This window comes from Papilio polytes, unplaced genomic scaffold (assembly GCF_000836215.1).
Source record: "Papilio polytes unplaced genomic scaffold, Ppol_1.0 DF823731.1, whole genome shotgun sequence".
Classification (NCBI taxonomy): Eukaryota; Metazoa; Arthropoda; class Insecta; order Lepidoptera; family Papilionidae; genus Papilio; species Papilio polytes.
Genome location: NW_013525473.1, coordinates 3,997,522 through 4,020,974, shown reverse-complemented (window position 1 = coordinate 4,020,974; position 23,453 = coordinate 3,997,522). Strand labels below are relative to the sequence as shown.

Below are 23,453 nucleotides of genomic sequence, written 5' to 3'. Positions count from 1 at the left end.
ACCCGTAGATCGCGGACAGGTGCAACGCTGTCTGTTTCTCTGGGAATCAAAGATTAACGAGCACGATGTTTAAAAATACAAATGTAACACAAAATATTAATAACCTTTGTCAAATGTCATCATCATTATCTATTGTATCATTTATAAAAAACAAAATTGCAGACAATGTAAGAAAAAGAAGATAAATGTTACACAGGACAGAAAAATATTAATGAAATATAGATAAAGCCGGATTTAAATTCACGCGGACTGAGTCGCGAGCGAAAGCTAGTGATTTGATAAACACGAAAAAATCATTTAATATGGCTAAGTGTAAAGAAATAGTAATACGATTGGCATTTCCTTCTTAATTCTGACATTTTTCATCCAGTCTCTATAGTTGACCTAATAAGCACTTACCATTATTATATGCGTTGATATCAAAAGTGATTTTGTTCGTCCTCATGGCGTCGAGCAATGGCTCCAGACACGACTGACAGATCACTGCGTAGTGTAGCACATTGTTACCCTCATTGTCTTCTAACATTGGGTTGCATCCTGGAAACACGACACAATAAAAATTGCTAGAACCTGCAATACATTGTTTCAATAGTTAATCCGAAATAAAATAAATATTCATTAAAACAGATATAATTAAAATTACTTTTCTATCGATTTTTGGCAAAAAGGTTGCACAAATTCTTAGAAGTATAACAAATCATTTTTATAGCAGTTTTCACAAAAGAGTAAAACATTTATTTATGATAATTATGGTCGAAATCGGAGAGAAATCAACACTTTAATGTAATTCATAGCGTAATAGCCTTAATATTTAAGACGCTGTTAAAAATGTCGTTTCAGTATTAGACTTCCAGTAGGTACTCCAAGCTAAAAGAGCGACAACTGAATATTTTTTTACGTACAGACATATTTTAAAGCTATTGGTTATACCGCATCTCAATGTGTACCAAATGTCCAAACTGTAGTTTTAAAGCGCCAATAGTAGCGGTTCGGGGTACGGACTACCGACCTTGCGGTCGAGGGTTCATATCCCGCGATTCTACCATTGTCGTGAACTATATCCTTATACAAGCCTAGAGGTTTAATAGTTAAAGAAAATATTAGTAAATTAACAAATTTCTACCAATTTTTTTTACCAGTACCACCACCAGATTCCCTAACTGTACCTTTAGAGACGAGGAATGTGACGAGGTTGGGCAGGTCGTGTGTGACGGCGAGGTGCAGCACGGACTGGCTATTGTTGTTGGTCTTGTTGAGCAGCTGAGTCAGCTTCACGCTGTCTATCAGCTTCACTATGTACTCCAAGCTGGGCTGGTTGCTCGACAGCATCATATGTAGGAACCTAGATATTGTTACTGTTTTAATAAGCAAAAAGATGCACTCCGAAGACTCCCTTCCCATCACTTCCTTATACGAAAAGGATGGGGAAAGTGAATTTAACAGTGGAGAAGACACATAGGAAAGAGAAATATCCTCTTTATGTGCGGCTTCTCGGTTATTTAAGGGTAGGCAACGCATCTGCAATTGCTGATATATGGGCAGCGATAGCTTTGGTTTCTCGGCGAATTCAGGTGGCCGTTCGCTCGTTTGCCACCCTATAAAATATAAAACAAGGCCTTCATCGGGTTAGTTATTTTATTAATATGCCAAAAAATCTTTCAACTATTCTTGCTTACTAAAAATACATTTTCACTAAGCAATAAGACTATTACATATTACCAGAAAAGTGTATTTTTAATTCCGCACGGACAAAGTCGCAAGCAAAAACTAGTTTCAATAAAAATACGTCACACAAAAAGAGCGCATTCTATGACGTCATTAACACGAAATCTTGGGAATCTATTCGTTGTCAAGGAGAAATGAACTTACGTATCCCCATTAGAGAGTCGCATTTCGAAGAGTCGCTCGAGCTTAGCTCTGATCAATTGCTTCTTATGTGCGGTCTTGTTCTTTATCATGTCACACAATTCAGTCACAAGCTGTGAAATATAAAATAATATTAATATATATATTTTTAAATCATACAATGATTTAAAAACAATCATACAATGATTTAATATTAAAAACGTAATAAAAAAATACCCTTTTAACCTCGAGGCCGTCCTCAGATTTGTAGTAAGCAGAATACTCGCTATTCTTAGAGTTTTCTAGATTAGTTTTGACTTCCTCCTCTTCGGTCTTTATTTTTGTATCAATTGTGTTCATCTGTACATTGTAATTAATTAAAAATGTATTAAGTCCAAACAAAATTAGACGGATGGATGGAGGTTAGTTACTATGTATCTTTAAAACAACCTAACAGTTCTCGATGTAATTTGGCACAAATTAAAACGAAGTCTTCGAGAACACAGGCTACTTAATTTTTTTTAAAATTCAATGGTTTTAATTTATAATTTAATAACCACAAAATGTATTTGACATAACACACACCTTCAGTTTTAACTGTACAGTCAAACTGAACAGTACAACTATCATGTGTAGGCACATTGAGAACTGTACAGCAAAATCTCAGTTAAAATATTTGTATCACATAAACATAACTTACATTCACCCTGGCTGAATCTGGCACCAATCTTATGAACTCCATGCCTGACATCTAGAAAAAAAAAACAGAAAGATTAAAATAATTCGAGTTCGATACCCAGTTTACATTATTCCAGTCCAGCGATTATAATCTACCCTGGATTACATTTGGAAAAAGGTAAAACTACACTGAAACCTCAGTGCATTCCAGAGTGGGTTGACATTCTTCCCCTTTTATCTAAAGATGATAATCGCTGGACTGGAATAACATAATCCGGATTTATCTACATAACTATACTAACTAACTTTATTTAATTTGTTGCAGAATAATGATCATTAACTTTGTATGAAACACTTAACAAAACATATTGCCGGCCCTTTCTAATATACTCAACAAAACAAGGACAACAGCATTGGCTTGGCAGTTCTACGATCACATTTCCTAGTAACATAAACACTACATTGTAACAAACATAAAAACGAAGAACCTTTATCTTAATAGAAGCCTTGTCTTAAATCACTTAACATACCACTTGACATTTAAAAAACTCAAGGTACCACTTCAACTTAAGTTCTTTGCATAGGTCTTATGGAACCACTATAATTTTTTTATTCATCTCAAAATAATTAATTCGTCTAATGAGTTTAGGTGAAAGGTGTACTTATTCTTGAAATCGATCAAATACATCATGAGAGTGGTTTAGATGATTCACCAATTTTGAGGTTATTTTTAAGGTATAGGTTAAGGACTCATTACAAATTGGGCATTAAATAAGATTTCGATTCAAGTTTGACATATGGACAAACTCTGAGAGTAATTTTAGTGATTCTCTCGAGTCTTATATTAATTAACTAATTAATTCAATTAAAACTGTGCGTGTATAGCGTAGGCAAAATTTAAATTGTCAGTTTAATTTTAAAGTTATAATTAATGATTTACGGCCGTTAGCCAAATGTTACTTTGGTCTCAATGACGGTTAACAATAACAAAACGTTTAATTGTTTACTTCCAGTGTTAATTAAGACTCAAGCCCGTAATACAGTCGAATAGTTCGTTTAAAACTGTGCGTGTAGGCAAAATTTTAACTAAACAGTTCAACCGACAATTTAAATTTTGCCTACGATATACACGCACAGTTTTAATTGAACAGTTAGACTCTTTAATTATAATTGAACATTTGTAGAAGCCAGCAAGCGACGATCAATTTTCAACAAATGATTGATTCATGACATGTGTTAGGTGAAGTAGTGAAAGGTGAATTAAACAAAAACGCAGTTTGCTATAAAAAAATATAATAAAACCAAGGGTAGTACAAATTTCTATGTAATATAGTGACAATAAAATAAGCTTTGAATCATATTTTCCTCTTTTTCTCCCTATAGAAGTGCAGTTACCTCCACATTCTGGTTTCATTAATATATATCAATATTTCACAAAATTGTGCGATACATATGAAAATGTTATTAAAATTATTTTGTATAATTTAACAATGATAAAATACAACAAACTACAACTGATCATATAATCAAAAACAAACAAATAAAAACAAATAGATCAAAGTCACTACAACAAAACTCAGATAATTCTCAAGTACAAGACAAAAAAATTGACACTCAGTTACCAATCAATTTTAAAGACTGTCACACTCAAAGAAGCTTTATGTAAGTTAGGGACTCCTTACACTACACTAAGGGATTCCTATGCTGACAATTAAACTACTACCAAGTACGATTGTTGTACTTTTAAAAATATTAATACTTTTAAAACAATTTCTCTCAGATCTAGAAATATCTTTGGATACAATTAAAACAATCAGAGACAAACCTACACAACAGAATAAATGATATTGTAAAAAACATAACATTCTGTTTAATATATAAAAAGTATTCAAATTAACCAAAAATACTTTATAACGATAATCTATACAGGTTATAATATTAGTTTTCAGTCTTTTCATTTATTTTTTGTTTATTGTAAAATTAATTTGTAGATTCGCTTGACTGGAATACTGTAAATTGGATAATCTGGACAGTTGCCCTGGATCCATACAGATTATTTTTTTCGCTTACTGGTACCAGTTAGCATCCATGTTATGCTACTATGTCAAAGATAATTTTGAGTGCTACTGTCCAACTGTACTGGCATCAAAACCATGTATTATATTGAATATTAAAGCGATGATTGTGAAGGTGATAAAGTTAAAATAATAGTTAATTTTTAATCATTAACTAAAAATATTTACCATATCTGGCACGCTGTCTCCATACGATTTGAAGTATTCTAAAACAAAGACAAGCAAACTAAGTACGATGAATAACTGGCAACATTAACGATTTTAATTACTAAAAAGTCTATATAAGAAACTTTCGCATTTACAGCTAACGTCCAACTAGCAGCGATACAAACTCATTCACTTAACAATCTATTATCTATCTCTTTCTATCTTGTGTACATGTCGTACTGTCTCGTTCTCTCGCAAATTAAGACGCATTTGCCAACATTGTGGCCATTTTAGTAATATCATAGTGTTACATTTCTTGAAATTTTCTTCATATTTCATAGATGAGAGTATTTGTTATATTAAACTAAAACTGTAAAAAAATATTAAAACATGTTGAGTATTACTAAAAGGTAACTCGAAAAAATTACGCACCCCTCCACTTTCAGTATCACTTCTCATTGGACGTACATTGTATTTTAAATCAAAAAATACCATATATTAAAAAAAATAGTGTAATCACCTGTCCAATCAGCTTCGCAGAATTGCTTCTTCTCTTCCGCAGTGATATTGGAGTTATGTTTAAGAAGTCGATCAATTTCTGAGGAGTTGAGCTGCAGCACTGGAGGCTCAGGTATATTGGGCTGGCCCAGCATGGGGCCCACATTGAACTGAGCTGAGCTGAGCTGCGCCGCAGCAGAATTAGACGTCATAGCAGACAAGTCAAATATGGCCTCTCCCAGTAACATGTCGTTAGACACTGGCGCTGATATTTGGGATACCTGCTACAAATATTATCTTTATTTTAGCTGCAAAAACATTAGTTCGGTACTAAGGCAGAACCTAAGGGAGGTTATGATATTATTTCAGTATCATATCTCATGAATGAAGTATCTAAAGTTTACGTAAACTTATGTCGTTATTTTATTTATATTATGTTTATTATATATTAGCTTCCACCCGCGACTCCGTCCGGGCGGAATTACAATAAAGCAACGTAAACAAGTGTTCTTCCAGACTATCCTCTACATCTATGGCAAATTTCATCAATATCCCTTTAGCCGTTTTGGCTACAAACTCTAACAAACAAACATCCATACATCCATCTAAACTTTCGCATATATATTATTAGTAAGATTTAGCGACAATAGTCTAATCGTTTGGGGTACGGAGCACAGATTTTGCGGTCGAGGGTGCAAGTCCCGCCATTCGACTATTATCGTGAACTATATCTTAGCACAAGCCCTAGAACTTAAGTGGAATGGTTATTGGAAACATTAGTAAATGAACAAAAATCTAGTAAAATTTTTATAAAAAAAAAATTATAAATATTATTAACTTACCGGAATAGTAAACATTGGCAAATCTTTCATAACTTCATCGTGAGATGTTACTTCGTTCTTTTGCTGAAATTAAACACTTTTATTAAAGCAGCTCTAAAACAAACAAAAATACAGTACTCTTATTTGATTTGGTTTGTAGGCTACAAGAATACTTACATGCATAATTTGTATGGGCACTGGCAGATCGCTTAGGCTGTTTATTGAACCGCCTAAAATATAAAAATACATGAAAAAGAATACCTTAATGATAAAATATAAAAACACCATTTAAAACTAACTAGCTAAATAAACAAAGAAATGTCATTATCCCTTAACAAACAAGAGTTTTTTGATAATCGTAAGCTTATCACGGTTTTTAAGTGAGTTCTGTAGAATAAAAAAAATAACATTTATAAAGAGGTGGGCTTTTTCCTAAGGTTGGTATTGATAAGAGTTACCAATGTAAAGAAATAAAAAGGATAATAACAAAATATTTTACGATACTATCAAGTGGGAAATAATTGTTCAAAATTCTACATAATCCTTGCCTTTAGATTGCCGTGTTGTTATTCTGTTTATTTATATTTTGTATACTTTTAATGCTTATCATCCTATCAGCGAACCAGACAAGTTAATCGGACTATAGTTCATATTTCGCAGGCCACTTACCAGAGCTTCCTATAGACGAATAAGACGAGTTTGCTTTCCTTTTCTTTCCTATAGTGTTGAAGTACTTTGGTTTGTATGTGAATTCTTTTGGCTCGCTAGTTCGACCGTCGGATGGTCTCACTAATTCTATCATTACTTGTACATCCGAAGTTATTTCTGGGTCTCTGTAAGGCGGTGTCCTGGAAGAGAAACATATTTTTTATAGTACAATATGACAAACAAGCGGCCACAGGAATATTATCTAAGGCAAATACTTTTGGAAGACTCATCGAAATGTGATTTAAGTTGTTTTTAATAAGATATATGTACAGTCGCGGAAATCCGAGGTGTCCGTGTTACGGAAATGATGCTTACAACGAGACAAACCCCGCCTATTACAAATAACCAACTTAGTAGTATGGGATAGCACACAAAAGCACATTTAAAAGCTTTGTCACCATGTCATAGAGAATCATCTCTATACGATAAATGTTCAAGCAACTATAGCTTTCAAGTTGAACACTGCCAGTTTCTCCAACTGTACTTATATCTTACCTGAATACTATAGCATACTGATGATGAACATCGTTTTGAAGAAAATGTCCATCCGCTGACCATAATTCCTCTCCATTCGCCCCTAATTCGTAGAAACGAATTTTTATGTTCTCTGCAAACAATAAATTGCTTGTAACTTAAACAATTCGCCACATATCTAAAAAAGAAACAACTGCAAATAGGCTTTAAAATTGCAAATGGCTAGTATACTCTCAGTTCTGGTAAAACAAAAGTCCATTCTAAACGTACAAATTACTTGATTTATTTGTCAAGTAGCTATTGCTCCCGACTTCGGCAGCGTGAAATTTAAAAAAAATATATAGCCTATGTTAGTCACTTATAACATAGATTCCTAATAGCGAAAGTATTTTTAATATCGGGCCAGTTAGTTTTAGTTAAAACCAATGCATACAAATATTTAAATATTTCCTCTTTTTAATATTAGTATAGATTATACTGTTTCTGTCCGCGAATTTCGCCAAATTCTTTGTTCATTATCATTTATAATGTCTGCCAGTAACAGAAAAACTACTTATTCCGTCGGCTTTTGGGCAAAATTGAAGGCATACGTCTTTTAAACTATACTAGTATAAGTCTTTTCAAATATCTTGATGGGTAAAGCATCTAAAATTATGTACAAACAGCGACACGTATGATTTTTAACCTTAAATACTGATTTACATAATATATATTTACTGGCGCCAGTTAGTGTGTGAATATGCCAGTGTGCCAATCCAGTTATTGAGCGCTACTGATCTGTGGCCACATGTGTACCGTGTATATTTATAAACATTTATACATACTTTTATTAACTTTCTCCACTAATAAAATGACATCGTCCCCTCCTTTAGGACGACCGATACATCTACTCATGCGGCATATCTTCAAATCATTAGTTGCCGCGCTCTCTGAAACAATAACAATGTGTCTCTATTTTATCAAAGCAAACGAAATAGAGAATAAAAATACAAGTATAGTGAAATTCTATTTTATACATAAAAATATCAAGATCATTTATAAAAACTATGAATTGCTGCTTTTCGTATGTTTTTACATTGATTTATACAAGCATTAACCGTAGAATTCCACTGTAGTTAGTCTTGTAATATTTTATTCTCTACTTTGTCACAATTGACTTCGGCACGTGAAGTGTTAAATACAAGAAAGAAAACATAGAGCAGTGACACAAATGCAGTCAACAGTTAATCTAAAGTTTAATTTACAATACTCACTCATGTTATGTATTGGTTCGGAAAATATCGGACTGCAAATCTCTTCATCTGTATTAAAATCGTGAGCACTGAACTTCAGTCGTACTATATTCAAGTTGATATTTTTTGCAATATTTTCACAGTGGAGTCGCAGCTAAAATTGTAAGTAAGTTAAATACATACCACAGTTTTCAAAGAATAACATTTCGCGCGAGCAGTGCAATGAGTACGGACGCGGGCGAACAACTAGTGTAAATGAGGCGATTATATTACTAAACAGCAGTGCAATGAGCACGGACGCAGGCGACCAACTAATGTCACCATAAACGTATAGCTGACTAATACAAACCACAACAAACTTTATAATCAGTTTGCGAAATACATGTATACATAGTTAAGAGTAGACTTGGCCGTAGGGTCATTTATTAAATTACTGCTGATGTTTAAACAGTCCTTTAGTGCACATTAAATGAACACTAAGGGCAAACACTTAACGGGTTTGAGTGAGTGAGTAAATTTGACAATTGTGTGCTATTTTATTATATTTTTTGCTTGTCAATATGATGATGAAACGGAAATCGTAGTTCTCTGTTGTACGGTGAAGAGATACATGAACTTTAGATATTTGTATAAATATTAAAACATTTAATACCACAACGATTTTATAGTATAAATGACTGATTACATTATGCCAGAACAGTAAGACAGTTGAGCTGGCCTGGTATTGATTGTTTTGGCTCAGTGGCGTCGACTAGCGATGTAACCCAGCGCTGGTTGCGAGCAGTGTAAACAAAACAACAAAAAAACGGGCAAAAAACAAATAACGGTCAAAATATAGTAAAGTCAAGTGGTTTTCAAGTTGCTTGAAGTGGGGTACACTTTTAAAAACACTGACTTAGTTTATTAGAGTAAATGTAGAGATAAAAAATATAAGTGAGTTTTATCAGTAGTGTGTGATATAATTGATTTTCAAAATAATTTCTGATCAAATTACTAACTTAAATTAGTGTAAACAGTATAATACTAGGATAGTTGATTATATGTACTTAAGAGGTATTAATTTTAAACTAAATCGACTAAACCCTTCACTCATCTCTCAATTAGGGTAGGCCTTAAGTCTCTCTGTGGGGAGCTAGAACTGATGTTAAAATTGGTATCACAATATTGTGAATAAGTGATCATTTATTTATACAACACTATAAATTCTATTACTTTATCAGCATGTACCTAACCCATCGGATTGCATTATCTGAAACATGATAGCTACGATTCTACGAATTTATAAGTATATAACTACTGTTAAGACTAGAGTTCGCTGTTTAGTCGAACTTCGATTGTAATTCATAAACATTAATGATGACTTTTGATTAAATTATCTTGCTTCATGCACTTCTTCACTACATTAACTCTACATTACATACACTGCAAATTTAACGATTTTTATATTTATTTCACATACCATATTTGACGAACTTTCGTCTTGTGGATTTTTCTTTTTGTTTTCATATTTTTTATACAATAAATTTGCCACATCCTTTTTCGCTGTATGTATTATGCCCATACCAGGGAATCTGAAATAAAATTGTAATTGTTGTACAAAAAGTGAAAAAGCGGCAAAAAAACAACAATAATAAAGCTTAAGACGATTGTAACATTTTAATTTTATTAAGAGCGAGCGTAGAAAAGACCTGTAAAATATATTATGCCTTGTTTCAATCCTATAAAGCTCAATTTTATTTGCCAAAAATCTGTTCCAATTGTCTGTGTGCACAAACCCTTAGAAAGATAGTCCGGTTTTACTCAGTGACGTCATTAATAATCGCCAAGCGCGATACACTGCCTTTGCCAATATCGTTTATTTGCTAGCTTTTCCTGGTTAATCTGGCATACAAAGAATATTTAATGTATCTGACATTTCTTAGTATCTATTAATTGAATCGCATGACTAATGGCATGGCTAGCAACTAATTCAAGGCTGTATAAGAACTGTATGCATTCCAAACATTGCAGACTGATAATAAAAATATGGCTAGTTACATGCATCATCAGATAATAAGCATGGGTAACAAGGCAGGTTAAAGGTTATCGCATATAAGACCAATTGGTAACACACCTCGGGCCACCCATTCACTACTGATGAATACATGGTCGTTGAGTGAAAGAGACAGTTGACAAAAACGATACATCTCACTCTTTTACTCAAGTAATCCCCATGACGTTCACCCGTGTTATTGAAAAATTACAAATCCCAACATACCCAACTTTATAACTGCCATGTTCGGGTACAGTCGCGCTCACATCTCTGTCCTGGTCGTCTTCTAGCAACTTATGAGGATGTTCGTCGGAATTATTATGCTGCGCTAACCGACATCTCACTCTTGCTTGTCCACTGTAGTTGACCAGCTAAAAAGAACAGTTATCGGGTGCTTTTTCATTTGAGATAATGCTATTCATAATAGATGCATCATTACATTTTCTAACTGCTCTGAACCATATTAAAGTGGTATTAAGGGCTGTCTCAGAGGGTAGAATTAACATAGATATCTAAAGTAATTGGCTGCTTCAGTAACTATTAACAGTTTCTGAGTTAGGATAGTTAGTTATCTGGATAGTTAGGTTAAAACACTAATATTTTTACTGCAGAAGGGTGTAATAAACAGCAATAAATATTCTGATAACGTGACCACAACGACATCCGTTTACAGTAGGTATAAATTATTGTCCGTTAGAAACCGACACATGCGTGTGATAAAATCTAAATGGATTATTGGAACTACTATTATCGCAATTCGGATAAATAAACCGTCGAATTTGCAAACACTACATAGAATTATTTTATTGCTAGTTGTCGCCCAGAACACTCAGGTCCGCACGAAATTAAAAAAAATGTAGTCGATGTATTCTTCCAGACTTTGTTCTACATCTAATCTTAAATCACTTAAGTCATTTCTCAAAAACATATGCCATATCTCAGTGAGATACATACTAACATCTTTCTGTCCACCAAACATTTGCATAGTAAAAAGTAAAATATTGACTAAAAATAAATATGTACATTTATATAGTTCGACATATGTTAAGGTAAACAGTTAAAAAAAAAATGTTTCTTCAATAAGCCTGTTAATGTCACACTAAACCACAAGATAAATATTGCTATCAAGTTACAACAATGCTACACTGTTATGTTACACCTCTAAGAATCAATTCATCTCTTGTCAGATTCAATTCTAAGAAACAAATTCTGCCAAACAAACTCTTTATAGCAGACTAGCTTTCGTCCGCGATTCCGTCCGCGTTAAATTAAAAAAAATAAAAGTGAGTAGCCTATGTGTCAGACTATCCTCTACATCTATGCCAAATTTCATCGATATCCATTAAGCCGTTTAGGCTAGAAACTCTAACAAACATCCATCTAAACTTTCGCATTTATAATATTAGTAAGAAGATTAAAAAAATAGCAACAATAACTATAAAGATCAGAAATTTTCCATCATTATAAACAGGAAAATATAAAGATATAATCTTACTAACATTATAAATGCGAAAGTTTAGATGGATGGATGTTTGTTAGAGTTTGTAGCCTAAACGCCTGAATAGATCTTGATGAAGTTTGATAGAAGAGTGAGGTCTGGAAGAACACATAGGCTACTCACTTTTGTTTTCATTTTTAAATCCACGCAGGCGGAGTCGCGGGCGAAAGCTAGTTAAGGTTATAAAATAAGAAAACAGTAGGAATGGAAATGGTATTAAACTTCAGGAACAAGCTAAATAATTTAAAAATAACATTCATGTTGTCATATAAAAAAAATCTACTGTAAATACCACAAGATTATAGTTAAGAGAAAGCCCTGCATCTTAAAACACAGTCATTACTAGTTAAGGAGACAAAGTTCACTGATTTTATACAAAATTGTTTTGGTCCAATAAAGATTTTTTTCTATCCAATGTCTCAGTAATAAAATACAGTAGAACCTCGATAAACTAAAGTCCAAGGGAAATACAAAATATTTAAGGTATAGAGGTTTTAAGTTATCAAGGGTCTATGATGTAAAGGTTTTGGGCTCTGATGGGAAGGGAACATATTATTTTTTTGAAGTTATAGAGGTTTTTAAGTTACCGAGGTTTGAGTTATCAAGGTTCTACTGTAGTTTCTTTGCTTCAATGGTCCAAAAGTTTCAGTAATCAATAGAAAATAAAAAGATATAAATAATTCAGCTTACCTCAACAGTTGGATGCGTTTTTGTTTTATTAAGAGCATATGATTTTCCCAGTAGACTACCATGTGTTCCTACCATTTCACTTTTGTAGCGAAATCGAAAATGATTCTGCGGCTGTTCAATAATTCTTAGAAATGGCTTTCTTCCTGCAAGTAAAAAAATGATAAATATTGTGCCACACAAACTTTTGCTAGCTAGTGCAAGATTATATAGTCTTACTAGAGCTAGTAGTGGATTGTATTTAGCTATAATTAGTTTATAAAAAAATATTAATTTCTTCCCCAGTAGGGTTGGCAACAAGCAGCTAACCAGTTATGAAACCTTGTGTGCCGACCCTACATAAGTGGCATGAGGTTAAAGATCTACAGTTCATAGAGCTGATTACAGTTCATAGATTTCTAGAGAGTATTGTTTTTTTTTTAATAAATGTCTTTGCAATGTTAAATTAATTGGAATATCATGGTGTTATGATTTAATCTTCTTAGGAGACACCTAAGACCTCCTCTCCTACAACACTTAGTAGTAAAAACATAATATCGCAAAGTAGAAATAAAATTGCAGCTTTGCTTAAGTAAAAAATAAACATATCTTTTTTATGTTTGATCCTGCCTGATGGTAAATTAAATATCACATCACTAAGTAATTATCAAATGTTCTTTCAAAACAAGATTCATTGTTCATGTTATTAATAAAACAAATGCATTAATAGCGTAGAGCTTCAACATCTCAAGAAGCTCTCACTAAACAGTTGGATCAAGGGCCCTGATACAAAAGGCAGTTATTTTAGTAACCGCAAATATGATAAGGAGGTTTCTCTCCCTGCAGTCATGACCACCAATTGCTTGAGTGATCGGTTTCCTCAGCCGGTGCTGCTTTATTTATTACATAACATATGTAGTAAATACTCAAAGATATAGGGATAATAAAAAAATATGAAGCTCAGTATGTAAGACTGACCAGTGGCAGCTATAGCACATGTTGACAAAACATGTCTGTAAGATGTGTCCTCCTCCATTATTGGTTACCTACTAATTCTATACCTGTCTAATACAAATATAAAAGCAATGATATGTGATATCATTTACTGAACTTCAAGCACATTTACTTTATGATATTGCCATAGTACTGCATAAAACTATTCAGTGTAATTTAAGAACATGATTGCAACATCTAATTACAATTTTGCAACGCAAACAAAGAATACTTTACAATTAAATAGAATAAGAGTCAATAACATGAGAGCTGTCCCCAATAATCATCAAACTTCCAAAGTTGACTTGGTAGCTAAATCCATCAAATGAAAAACACAATAACAGAACCTAAATTCTAAATGCATTTTTAAAAAGTGATTTATTGAATGAAAACATCACAAAGCTTATCAGGAGTTTTAAAGTAAAATCATGCCCACAAGCAATACAATTAGGAGACAATTTAAGTGTCCCGCGATTGGAAAACCAACGAAATATGTGCAATAACGGTGACTCGAAACTGCAGGAAGTATTGTAAAAAAACAAAGAAACATGTATTTTTTCTTGGTGCAGCAATACAATGCTTTTGCAGAATAATCAGTTTTTGTGTTGTACTTACCGGTATCATAATTGAACGTATTATCTCCGCATGATAGAACCGTCAAGAAGTTTGCCAACTGGGGCACCTGTTGTGACGGAGAACTGTAAGGAGAATCCGACTGGGGGGATGGCGATTCCAAATTGGAAGATTCGCTTATATCTGGCTCACTTGCAGACATTTTTGTTATATACGAACTTTTAACACACGGTAAACTACACAATTTGCTATTGAAAGTTCAAGTTGATTCTAGTGAAACACCTGTCTAGCTTATACTTTGATTTAATATTAAAACACTTTCACAACTATGGCACTTGCTTTTTGGAGTAAAAGTAAAAAATTTAAACAGTTCCAAACATCAACATCATAATGTTTACAGTTCACACTTTGCACAACGTAAACTGCGATCTTGAAGTACGACATGCAGTTCTGTTAGAATTTTGTTTTGGAGTTGCCATAATTTTGTTTACAACTTCCTGAGAAAATATAAAGTGCGCCTGATAGCATAACTTTAAATACATTTATTTTTTAGAATGAACGAAGTAACCAATTTTCGATAACAGTAAATCATTCGTTTACACCATTAATTTGTCAAATGGAATTACTAGGACACAATTTAGTAACGAAAGTTCCTTCTTTACACATAATATTGAAAACTAGTCATTAACTTGTAAATATTAATCCTTACATGTACGTAAAATAAATGTTAAAATTTCCCTAAATATGGGTAAATTTGACACATGTTATCACAAGGCCTATGCATATGAATGACGCAATCAACCGGGGATTTACCAAGTACACCCGATGATAATGAATCACAAAAAGTCCCGAAGCGATGATAACAAGAACTAGATTGGGAGGTTAGGATACGGAATCGTGAATTTCAAGAAACATCTCCAATTAAAGATTATTGTAGTTGTTTTTACCTTATGAAATGTTAAAAAGAAAATTAAAAATACCTATTTGATATACAAAGACAACCTCTTGATCTATAAGAATATGCTGGGTGTTTTGGCGTCTCATTTTCGATCTGAGCTATTTATGACCCAAATGGTAATTCATTTATACATGACGCATGTAGAAATACAAATTTTCCTAACCAAATCAACATTTTTTTTGAAAATGTCTACTTTTGCCACAACTATATCGTCATTGGGTTTAAAAAAAACAATGATTTTTAAATATTTGTTTATTGATATAATTATTGTCAAGGCACTTTTTAGCAATACTAATTATATTTAAGGAATGTAGATAATTCAAATTATAATATAAAAAGTAAAGACAAATAACATTAGTTAACTTTTAATTGACTTAAAAACTAATTGCTGGCGACAATTTCCAAATAATCTTGAAGGACATTAAAAAGCAATTTTAAATAACTTTTGTTTGTTTACAGTCCAAACGAGCTGCCAAAGAGTATATTTTGTGGGTTAACTCGTTTCGACTACAGGATGATCATTTGTTAACAAACTATGTAATATTCGCATAATATTGCAATTCGAGTATGTTTCTTATATTATTTTAATATATTTTATATTATTCAAATAATAAGACAAAACAAATAAAATATATTTTAATAACAAATCCAAGTTTTCTTACATTTAAATGTAAAAGTTTAGAGATTCTTAATAATTATTTAAATGCTTTGACATATATAATTATTGGAAGACAATGTTAAATGTAAACTTTTATATCAAAAAGTAGTTTGATTTAATGAAATATACTTTACTCTGGATATTTATTTTTTTAGTATTTGTTTTAGTTGGCACTTCGTACAGAAGAGTATCTTTGTATCGATGTGCCAGGTCAAAAATATATTGAGTGGTGTAGTTTAGTGATGGAATAATCTAAGATTAGTGTGGCTGAGGACAATGTTGTGTTCATCGCAAGCCGCGATAACCTCTTGGTCATTGTTGGAGCCCGACGGACTGCCGATATATTGAACGCCACACTGCAAATAATAAAAAAATATAAAAAGAAGACCATTAAATCATCCTTCTTATTCTCTTTACCAATAATTATGGTAGTACATATTCACGTGCGGCTACCCGGCATTATAACAACTTTATTTTTTACATTTTTATTAAGAAAATAAAACTATATATTAATACATTAAAACAAACTCAAAAAAAAATGACTTTAAACTTGAGTGAATGTCTGACATTTCTTAGCATCTGATCAAAAAATTATCTATGAAAAAATCTTATATAAAAACATATTTATGGTCTTATTAAAAACAGTACTAACCTGTACAGCTCTATCGATATTATCTCTGAAAGGGAAGAAGGCATCGGAGGCGAGTGCGACCTTGTCCAACTGTTTGAGCCACGCCGCGCGCTCCGCCTCCGACAGCGGCGCGGGCGCTGCGCCCTCGAACAGCGACTCCCACTGCTCTAAAGGCAAATCTGAACCTAAAGAGAAATAGAGAAGTGAACGTTAGAATAGCAATTTAATAGAGTAGAAAGTAATTAATAACTAAAAGTGTATCAACGTAAGTTTAGTCAAAATGTCGTAAACCAATGAAAAAGTGGCCACTCCACGGTTCACTGTCACCATTTCTCTAATTTCAAAATTCGATTTATAAAAAAATTAGCAAATATTTTAGTTTCAATTTCAACCAGGGAGAATTTAGAAAGAAGCTGGGTATTTTTCGCTCGCTGGTAACTCTAAAAACTAGCAGTCACTGTCAATGTCAAAAGACTCATAATGCCCGGTTTACACTTGGCCAGTGCAGTTGCAGCGGCCAGTCGAAGTCACTGGCGCTAGTTAGCGTTTAAACAGTGACAGTTGACAGTCCAGTTATTGCCGCTGTTCAACTGTACTGGCGTAGTGTGAACCAGCATGAGTTCCTTGTTTCTTACAACACTAAATTAAAAAGTCCATGACTACACTTTTTTTTTAAATATTAGTAGATTTTTGTTAATTCACTAATATTTACTTTAATTAAAAACTAAATTCACTAGTATGGTTTACGACAATAGTCGAATGCTAGGATTCGAACCCTCGATCGCAGATCGGTAGTCCGTACACCAAACCATTGGGCTATTGGCGCTTCAAATCGTCAAATCAACTTATCAGTCATGTTTGTTGTATACTCACCGACAGTTCCATTAACATAGTTATCTATGGCATTGGCCTGCACGGCGCGCGTCACGCCGCGCTTGAAGCGCAAGCTGCGTACTGTGGGGTGCGCGCGCGCCCACCACAGCGCCGCCTTGCCGCCCGCCAGCCGCGTGCAGTGGATGCGCGACTGCTGCCCCGCGCCGATACCTACCACCTGATGGACGACTCATCACCTTTACGTCCCTAGGTTCTCTCACTACACTAACTTACTAGACCATAGTCAACAAGGGCAGATCCAGCTTTGGCGCCACATAGTTACATAGTCGTGATCAAGTCAAGAGCTTGACAAAACATGTAAATATATTTTGTCAAGCTCTTGACCAATCAGCTCAGAGGGGGTCATGACCTCCATAACCCCCCCCCCTCCTGGATCCGCCGTTGATAGTAAATTATATCATAATATATAGTTTCACTTTCCATCCTTTTCTTATAAGAAGAGTATGGAAAAGGAATATAGATATTACGGGTAAAACGCATAATGTTAAGAAAATTTGTACCGCGTTGTAGAATTGGCGTAACACAAGATTATTGGCATAAACATCACATATCTGACAGCTGTCAATGACATTAGAAGGATTGATGATTTGCGCGCCATTCTAACGGGACCTCTGGTTCAGTGTTTAAATTAATTTCGCTAGTTACAATTATATTGTTTGAAAAATAGGAAGGGGAAACTTCCACAATGATGTGTGGGTCTCCTCCTACGTCGATTAAGAGAAGGCAATGCCTCTACAATTGCGGATATTTATATGCAGTGGACGTTTTACAAATTTGGCGGATTCGAGTGGCCGCTTTGTCGTTTGATTGTTATTAAAAAAATTGTTACAGGGCAAATGTAAAAGCGGAAATCAATTGACCAAATTAATCGTATGGTAAAAGCTCAAATCAAAGTTAGCATAAAAATGTAAAAACAATAGTAAATTATTACATTTAAAAGAAATGAAATATATACCTGTCCATCTCTAGCGTAGCACACAGAGTTACTCTGCGTATACTTGAGGGCGATAGTAGCCACTATGAGATCTCTCACAGCACTTTCGGGCAGGTTTTGATTTTTGCTGACAATGTTCTTGAACAAATCCGAAGATATTTTGGCGTCATTTCGTCTCTGCTCCAAAGTCATACCGAATATTGTCTTTTGCTCCATCAACGATGGTGTGTATGATGGGTCCATCTAAAATTAATGTTACATATTAAAACTGAAATAATTGATTTTTATAATTGAACTACGATCCTGCTTTATATAGAACTAAAATATTTATATTACTTAAATATTGTACTTTTACACAATTAAAGTGATGTTTACTTCAAAACTTATTCCTTACTTATATTAAAAACTTAATAAGCACCCTGTATTCTTCCAGACGATGTTCTATATCTGTGCCAAATTTGGTCGGGATACGTAAAGCTATCTTAGAGATGTAGTAATAAACATCCAAATAAAAATCCAAATATTCGCATTTAATATTTAGCCAATAAAAACTATAATAATATCTATTTGGTGCCGTTTTTATGGTGAGAAGACAAGATTATGTAGGATTTGACCCACTAAAAATCTTTCAGTAGCCAACCTCAAATGCAATAAAAGTGAGAATCCGGGATCGTGGTCAAGCATTAGTTTATCTTACTATTTTTAATATTAAATACGAAAGTTTAAATGGATAGATGGATGGATGTTTGTTAGAGTTTGTAGCCTAAATGGCTGGAAGGATCTCAATGTTACTTGTCATAGATGTAGAGGAAAGCCTGGAAGAACACATAGGCTATACGTTAGTGTTATTTTTATTTGACGCGACGTCGCTGGAGAAATCTAGTAAATCATCAAAAAATGTCCAGAGTATACTGGATATTACCTGTAAAACACAGTAGTTCCCTCCCTTCTTCTTGCTGAGTATCTGCAGTGCTTCAGGCGAGTACCCGGGGGCTACTATCCCATCGGAAACTTCGCGGGAGATAACTCGCGCGGTGACGTCATCGCATATATCCGACAGCGCCACGAAGTCCCCGAACGAACTCATGCGGTCCGCGCCGCGGGCGCGTGCGTATGCACACGCTAGTGGCGACAACTGGCCCACTAAGTCACTCACCATGCATACTGACGCCTGTTCACAAATATTCAAGTAAAGATATTTTTTTTTATTTCCCCTTTCTGTTTTAAAAAGGGTTTCAAAAAAAAAATGTGTAATGTTAGGTTACTGGGAACCTTAAATGCTCGTAGATGCCCCCTTGTCACTTACTTTAAAGCTGCGAATACATAGTTTTGTGATCGCAAATAGAGATTTATTTAAATACAAACTGTCGCCCGCAAACTTCATAAGCGCACATTTGGACCACCTATTACGCCATTTTAACAGCGCCAGATTTTAAAAAAAAGTAGCCTATAATATGCCTATCCATGTCAGCTTCCCTTAGGTGAAAGTCCCGTCGAAATCGGCCCAGCCGTTTCGGATATTACCCGGTACAATTTTTTAAATGCGATTTTCGTTATCAAATACATCATCTTCCCGAAATCTGGAATTTTTCTTTTGATATTACAAACAGGCACTCTAATTTTATTAGACATATAGATAGATGGTCAAGAAATTAATTTATCGAGTCAATAACCTTTAAGAATAATCTAATCTCTTTCTTTATAACTATATATCCGATTGGAGTGTGAGCAAGTGTTGATTTAGCCTTTATAATCAAAAAATATATAAATTGCTTACATCTGCCTCAGTCAATGGTAGACCGACAGCTGCCCCAGCTGGAGAGACATGCTTGAAGCTTGCAGCAGCAGGCAACCCCAGCGCCTCCTTCAACTCCTTCACCAGCTGCCAGGCGTTGAGAGCATCGCACAAGTTGATAAAACCCGGGGAACCGTTCACAACAGTCAGAGGCAGTTTATCTAATGTTGTGAATAATTGTGCCGGCTTTTGGTGTGGGTTCATACCTGAAATAGTAAAAATAGTATCTATAAATCCATTTTTCAATTATTTACAGACAAAGAAAACTTTATAAGTAACTAGTTTTCGCGAGTGACTTAGGCTACACAGACTTACAAAAAAAAAGTGTTTGTAACCATGTTCTTCCAGACTATCCTCTTTAACTATGCCAAAGATTCATTGAGATTCAATCAACAATTTAGGCTACAAAGTCTTACAAACATTCATTCATTCATCCGACCTTTTACATTTTACATTTAAAATATTAGTAAAACACAGCAGTTATGATAAGTATGTGGTTCTTACCATATCGTAAGGTGAGTTGCGACTGTGCCGCTGAGTACTGCTTGCGGAAGTAGTCAGAGATGGCCAGGTCATACTCTGATGTATGAGTGAAGGCCTTTAAAGCTAACCTTTGCCTGTAAATATTGTTACACATGATTAAAATTTGGTGCCATAAAAATAAGTACATTAGAGTAGAAGAATGTCATAAAACTGTAAGAATTGCTTAAAAAGTATGTTACAAACCTTGTCTCCAAAGATGTCTGATGATCTTTAGTACTCTTTAACTCATCAATAACTAAATCATAGTCTTTGGGGTCGCAGATAACAGTAACCCTATCATGGTTCTTAGCTGCAGCCCGGAGAAGAGTCACACCACCAATATCTATGTTCTCCACAGCATCAGGGACTGTCACATCAGGCTTAGCGACAGTTTCCACAAACGGATACAAGTTGCAAACAACTACACTGATCATATCGAACTTCTGACGCTTCATGTCAGCCTGGTCTGACTCCGTCAATCTGGTGCAAATATTTATAATTAATATAATTTACATATGAATATTAAATAGCTTTTTGCTACTTTTCGATTAAAATGTGTTTATTGATTACTAACAAATAATTCTATCTCTTATAGTTTATAGAGGTCAATGGTCTGAATAAATTGAATCATAGAGTAGTCAAAATGTACCTAGATAGTATACCAGCATGTACAGCGGGATGTAACGACTTGACTCTACCGCCAAGCATCTCTGGTGCCCCAGTGATGTCCGATACATCCAGCACTTTGAGACCTGCATTACGGAGCGCCGTCGCTGTCCCACCGCTGCCCACTAACCCCAGGCCAATGTCCGATAAGCATTTCGCTAAAGGCAAGAGCCCTGCCTTATCAGATACGCTGAGAAGAGCTGTAAAATAATAGTTGATTTTAACAATACTTGAACAAATTAGTTTTAATAATAACCTCTCGTGTTGGAGGCCAAGACCTACTTTGGATCGCTACATTAGATCTGTAAGTAGTTATCAATAGTTTAATCTAGGGCCTGAGCCAATTACCTATGTATTGTAATTAAGCTAAAGCTCATAATCTAGCTAAATCGCCCAAAAACAGATTAATATTTGACCAAAAAGCCCAGAGGTAGCTTCAAGGTTGATTCGTCAAATAATATTTTTCATTCCTTTGTTTTAAATATGTGCACCATACATGTTATTGAAAAATTTAAAATATATGTAAAAGTTATTTAAACATTAGAACGGAGGATGCACACATGCTCAGTGGTTGTATAAATAAAAAAGACCATAATAGTGAACTTTTTTCCATAGAAAACACAAAGTAATATTTATTAAAAATAAATAAATTACCTAATTTTCCATTTGCCGCCATGTCCTTGCGTTTAAATATTTGATAATACACTGATGTTATGCCTCTAGCAAGTATTACAGTATCTTGACCTTTTCAACAGGGGTCCTGATAACAGATAATTTTGTTTGTTCGTTATTTACAGGGTTGTCAGAAACAGTTGTCACTTAATTGTAATTTAAATGACACCCAATGATCAAAATTTTAACTAGCACTGAAAGTGTTGGTTGATCTCCAAAATAAAACATATTTTAATTTTTTCTAAAAATAATACAAAACTGTCTTATTTACTTTCCCACTCTCGGTCAATAGTTTTATCTTATTACAGTTATTTAAAAATAGAGTGAACAGCATCAGAATTACAGTATCCATTTTAATTTATAATGTGACAACCCTACTATATTTGTTGATATGATGAAAATAATGATACAATTGCAAAGAGTTCGGCTAATAAACAACATTCAAGATTATACATTACTAGTAAATGTATACAATAACTAGATTTTGTCCGCGTCTCCGTCCACATGTAATAAGAAAAAAACAAAAGCAAGTAGTGAAAGTGTTCTTCTAGGCTATCCTCTAAATCTATGCCAAATTCTATAGAGATCACCAAATATCCATCTATCCCTCTAAACTTTTGCATTTACAATATATCAATCCAATCTCTCAATAATTTATTATCACTCAAGACACAAATACAAAGCAGATGTGTGGTGTGATGATGAATGAAAATGTTAACTATTTTTCGTAATTTGTGAAGAGATGTTATCCACATCTTCATAACTGGATAACTGATCCTATACAAAATGCGTTGATTTTGGTAATTGTTTGCATGCAAAGAAATTTCAATCTAATGACCACTGGTTTTTTCAGTCATATTTTACAGTGTCCACTAATATGTATTTTAATATCTAGTGTGATCTAATCATTCAACATTTTTTATATCTTCTTTATGTCTTTGGTTATCAATTTTTACTTACCAAGAATTCAAATGGATTTTGTACTATTTGGTTTTTGACTTTAATGTATTTAATGCATTAACAATCAGTGTACAACTGTTTTTTTTATACCTCATGGTACTACCGGTTTCACGGAGGTTAGAAGTAAACGCCGACTTTGTACGAAATCATACCATACTTCTTCCCGATATTATAAATGCGAAAGTTTGAATAGATGAATGTTTGGAAGAATTTGTAGCCTTAACTGCCGAACGGCTCTAGATGAAATTTGCCATACATGAAGAGGGTAGTCGAGAAGAACACATGGGCTGCTTACTTTTTGTTAATCTCACGCGGACCAAGTCGGAGCCAAAAGCTAGTAATACACAATGCATACCTTTAAATACCACAACTGTTGGATTGTTTCTGTTAATTTAATTAATTACAATTAATTAATAAACATGCGTTTTATTTTTATATTAGTATACTATACTGATAACAAAAAATAAACAACACTTGGCAAGTCTGTCATTTGTCATTTGTCAAATTGTCAATCATTCACTAC

At 33.9% G+C, this 23,453-nt stretch overlaps 2 protein-coding genes across 2 annotated transcripts in view; both read right to left on the bottom strand.

Moving 5' to 3' along the window:
- The window catches only part of LOC106103489 (nuclear factor NF-kappa-B p110 subunit), a 17,810-nt gene extending 3,112 nt beyond the window's left edge, over nt 1-14,698 (bottom strand). The window contains exons 1-18 of the mRNA XM_013283269.1: nt 14,283-14,698; nt 12,699-12,841; nt 10,736-10,881; nt 9,938-10,049; nt 8,500-8,632; nt 8,071-8,175; nt 7,268-7,379; nt 6,734-6,912; nt 6,242-6,294; nt 6,086-6,148; nt 5,266-5,527; nt 4,767-4,804; nt 2,546-2,596; nt 2,083-2,205; nt 1,870-1,979; nt 1,167-1,342; nt 400-537; nt 3-39 (exon numbers count right to left, since the gene is read on the bottom strand). Of these exons, the coding sequence (XP_013138723.1) occupies nt 3-39; nt 400-537; nt 1,167-1,342; nt 1,870-1,979; nt 2,083-2,205; nt 2,546-2,596; nt 4,767-4,804; nt 5,266-5,527; nt 6,086-6,148; nt 6,242-6,294; nt 6,734-6,912; nt 7,268-7,379; nt 8,071-8,175; nt 8,500-8,632; nt 9,938-10,049; nt 10,736-10,881; nt 12,699-12,841; nt 14,283-14,442 (2,141 nt within the window). The 5' untranslated portion in view covers nt 14,443-14,698. The remainder of the gene's footprint in view (nt 1-2; nt 40-399; nt 538-1,166; nt 1,343-1,869; nt 1,980-2,082; nt 2,206-2,545; nt 2,597-4,766; nt 4,805-5,265; nt 5,528-6,085; nt 6,149-6,241; nt 6,295-6,733; nt 6,913-7,267; nt 7,380-8,070; nt 8,176-8,499; nt 8,633-9,937; nt 10,050-10,735; nt 10,882-12,698; nt 12,842-14,282) is intronic.
- Nucleotides 14,699-15,940: 1,242 nt separating this feature from the next.
- LOC106103755 (bifunctional purine biosynthesis protein PURH) lies at nt 15,941-23,389 on the bottom strand. Its single transcript, XM_013283608.1, has 11 exons — nt 23,286-23,389; nt 21,953-22,058; nt 21,282-21,498; nt 20,837-21,112; nt 20,615-20,727; nt 20,093-20,316; nt 19,238-19,486; nt 18,337-18,558; nt 17,361-17,538; nt 16,509-16,672; nt 15,941-16,212 (listed from the first exon to the last, which is right to left on the bottom strand). The coding sequence occupies exons 2-11, from the start codon at nt 21,972-21,974 to the stop codon at nt 16,093-16,095; spliced, it is 1,785 nt and encodes a 594-aa protein (XP_013139062.1). The 5' UTR covers nt 21,975-22,058; nt 23,286-23,389; the 3' UTR covers nt 15,941-16,092.
- Between the last annotated feature and the right edge of the window lie 64 nt (nt 23,390-23,453).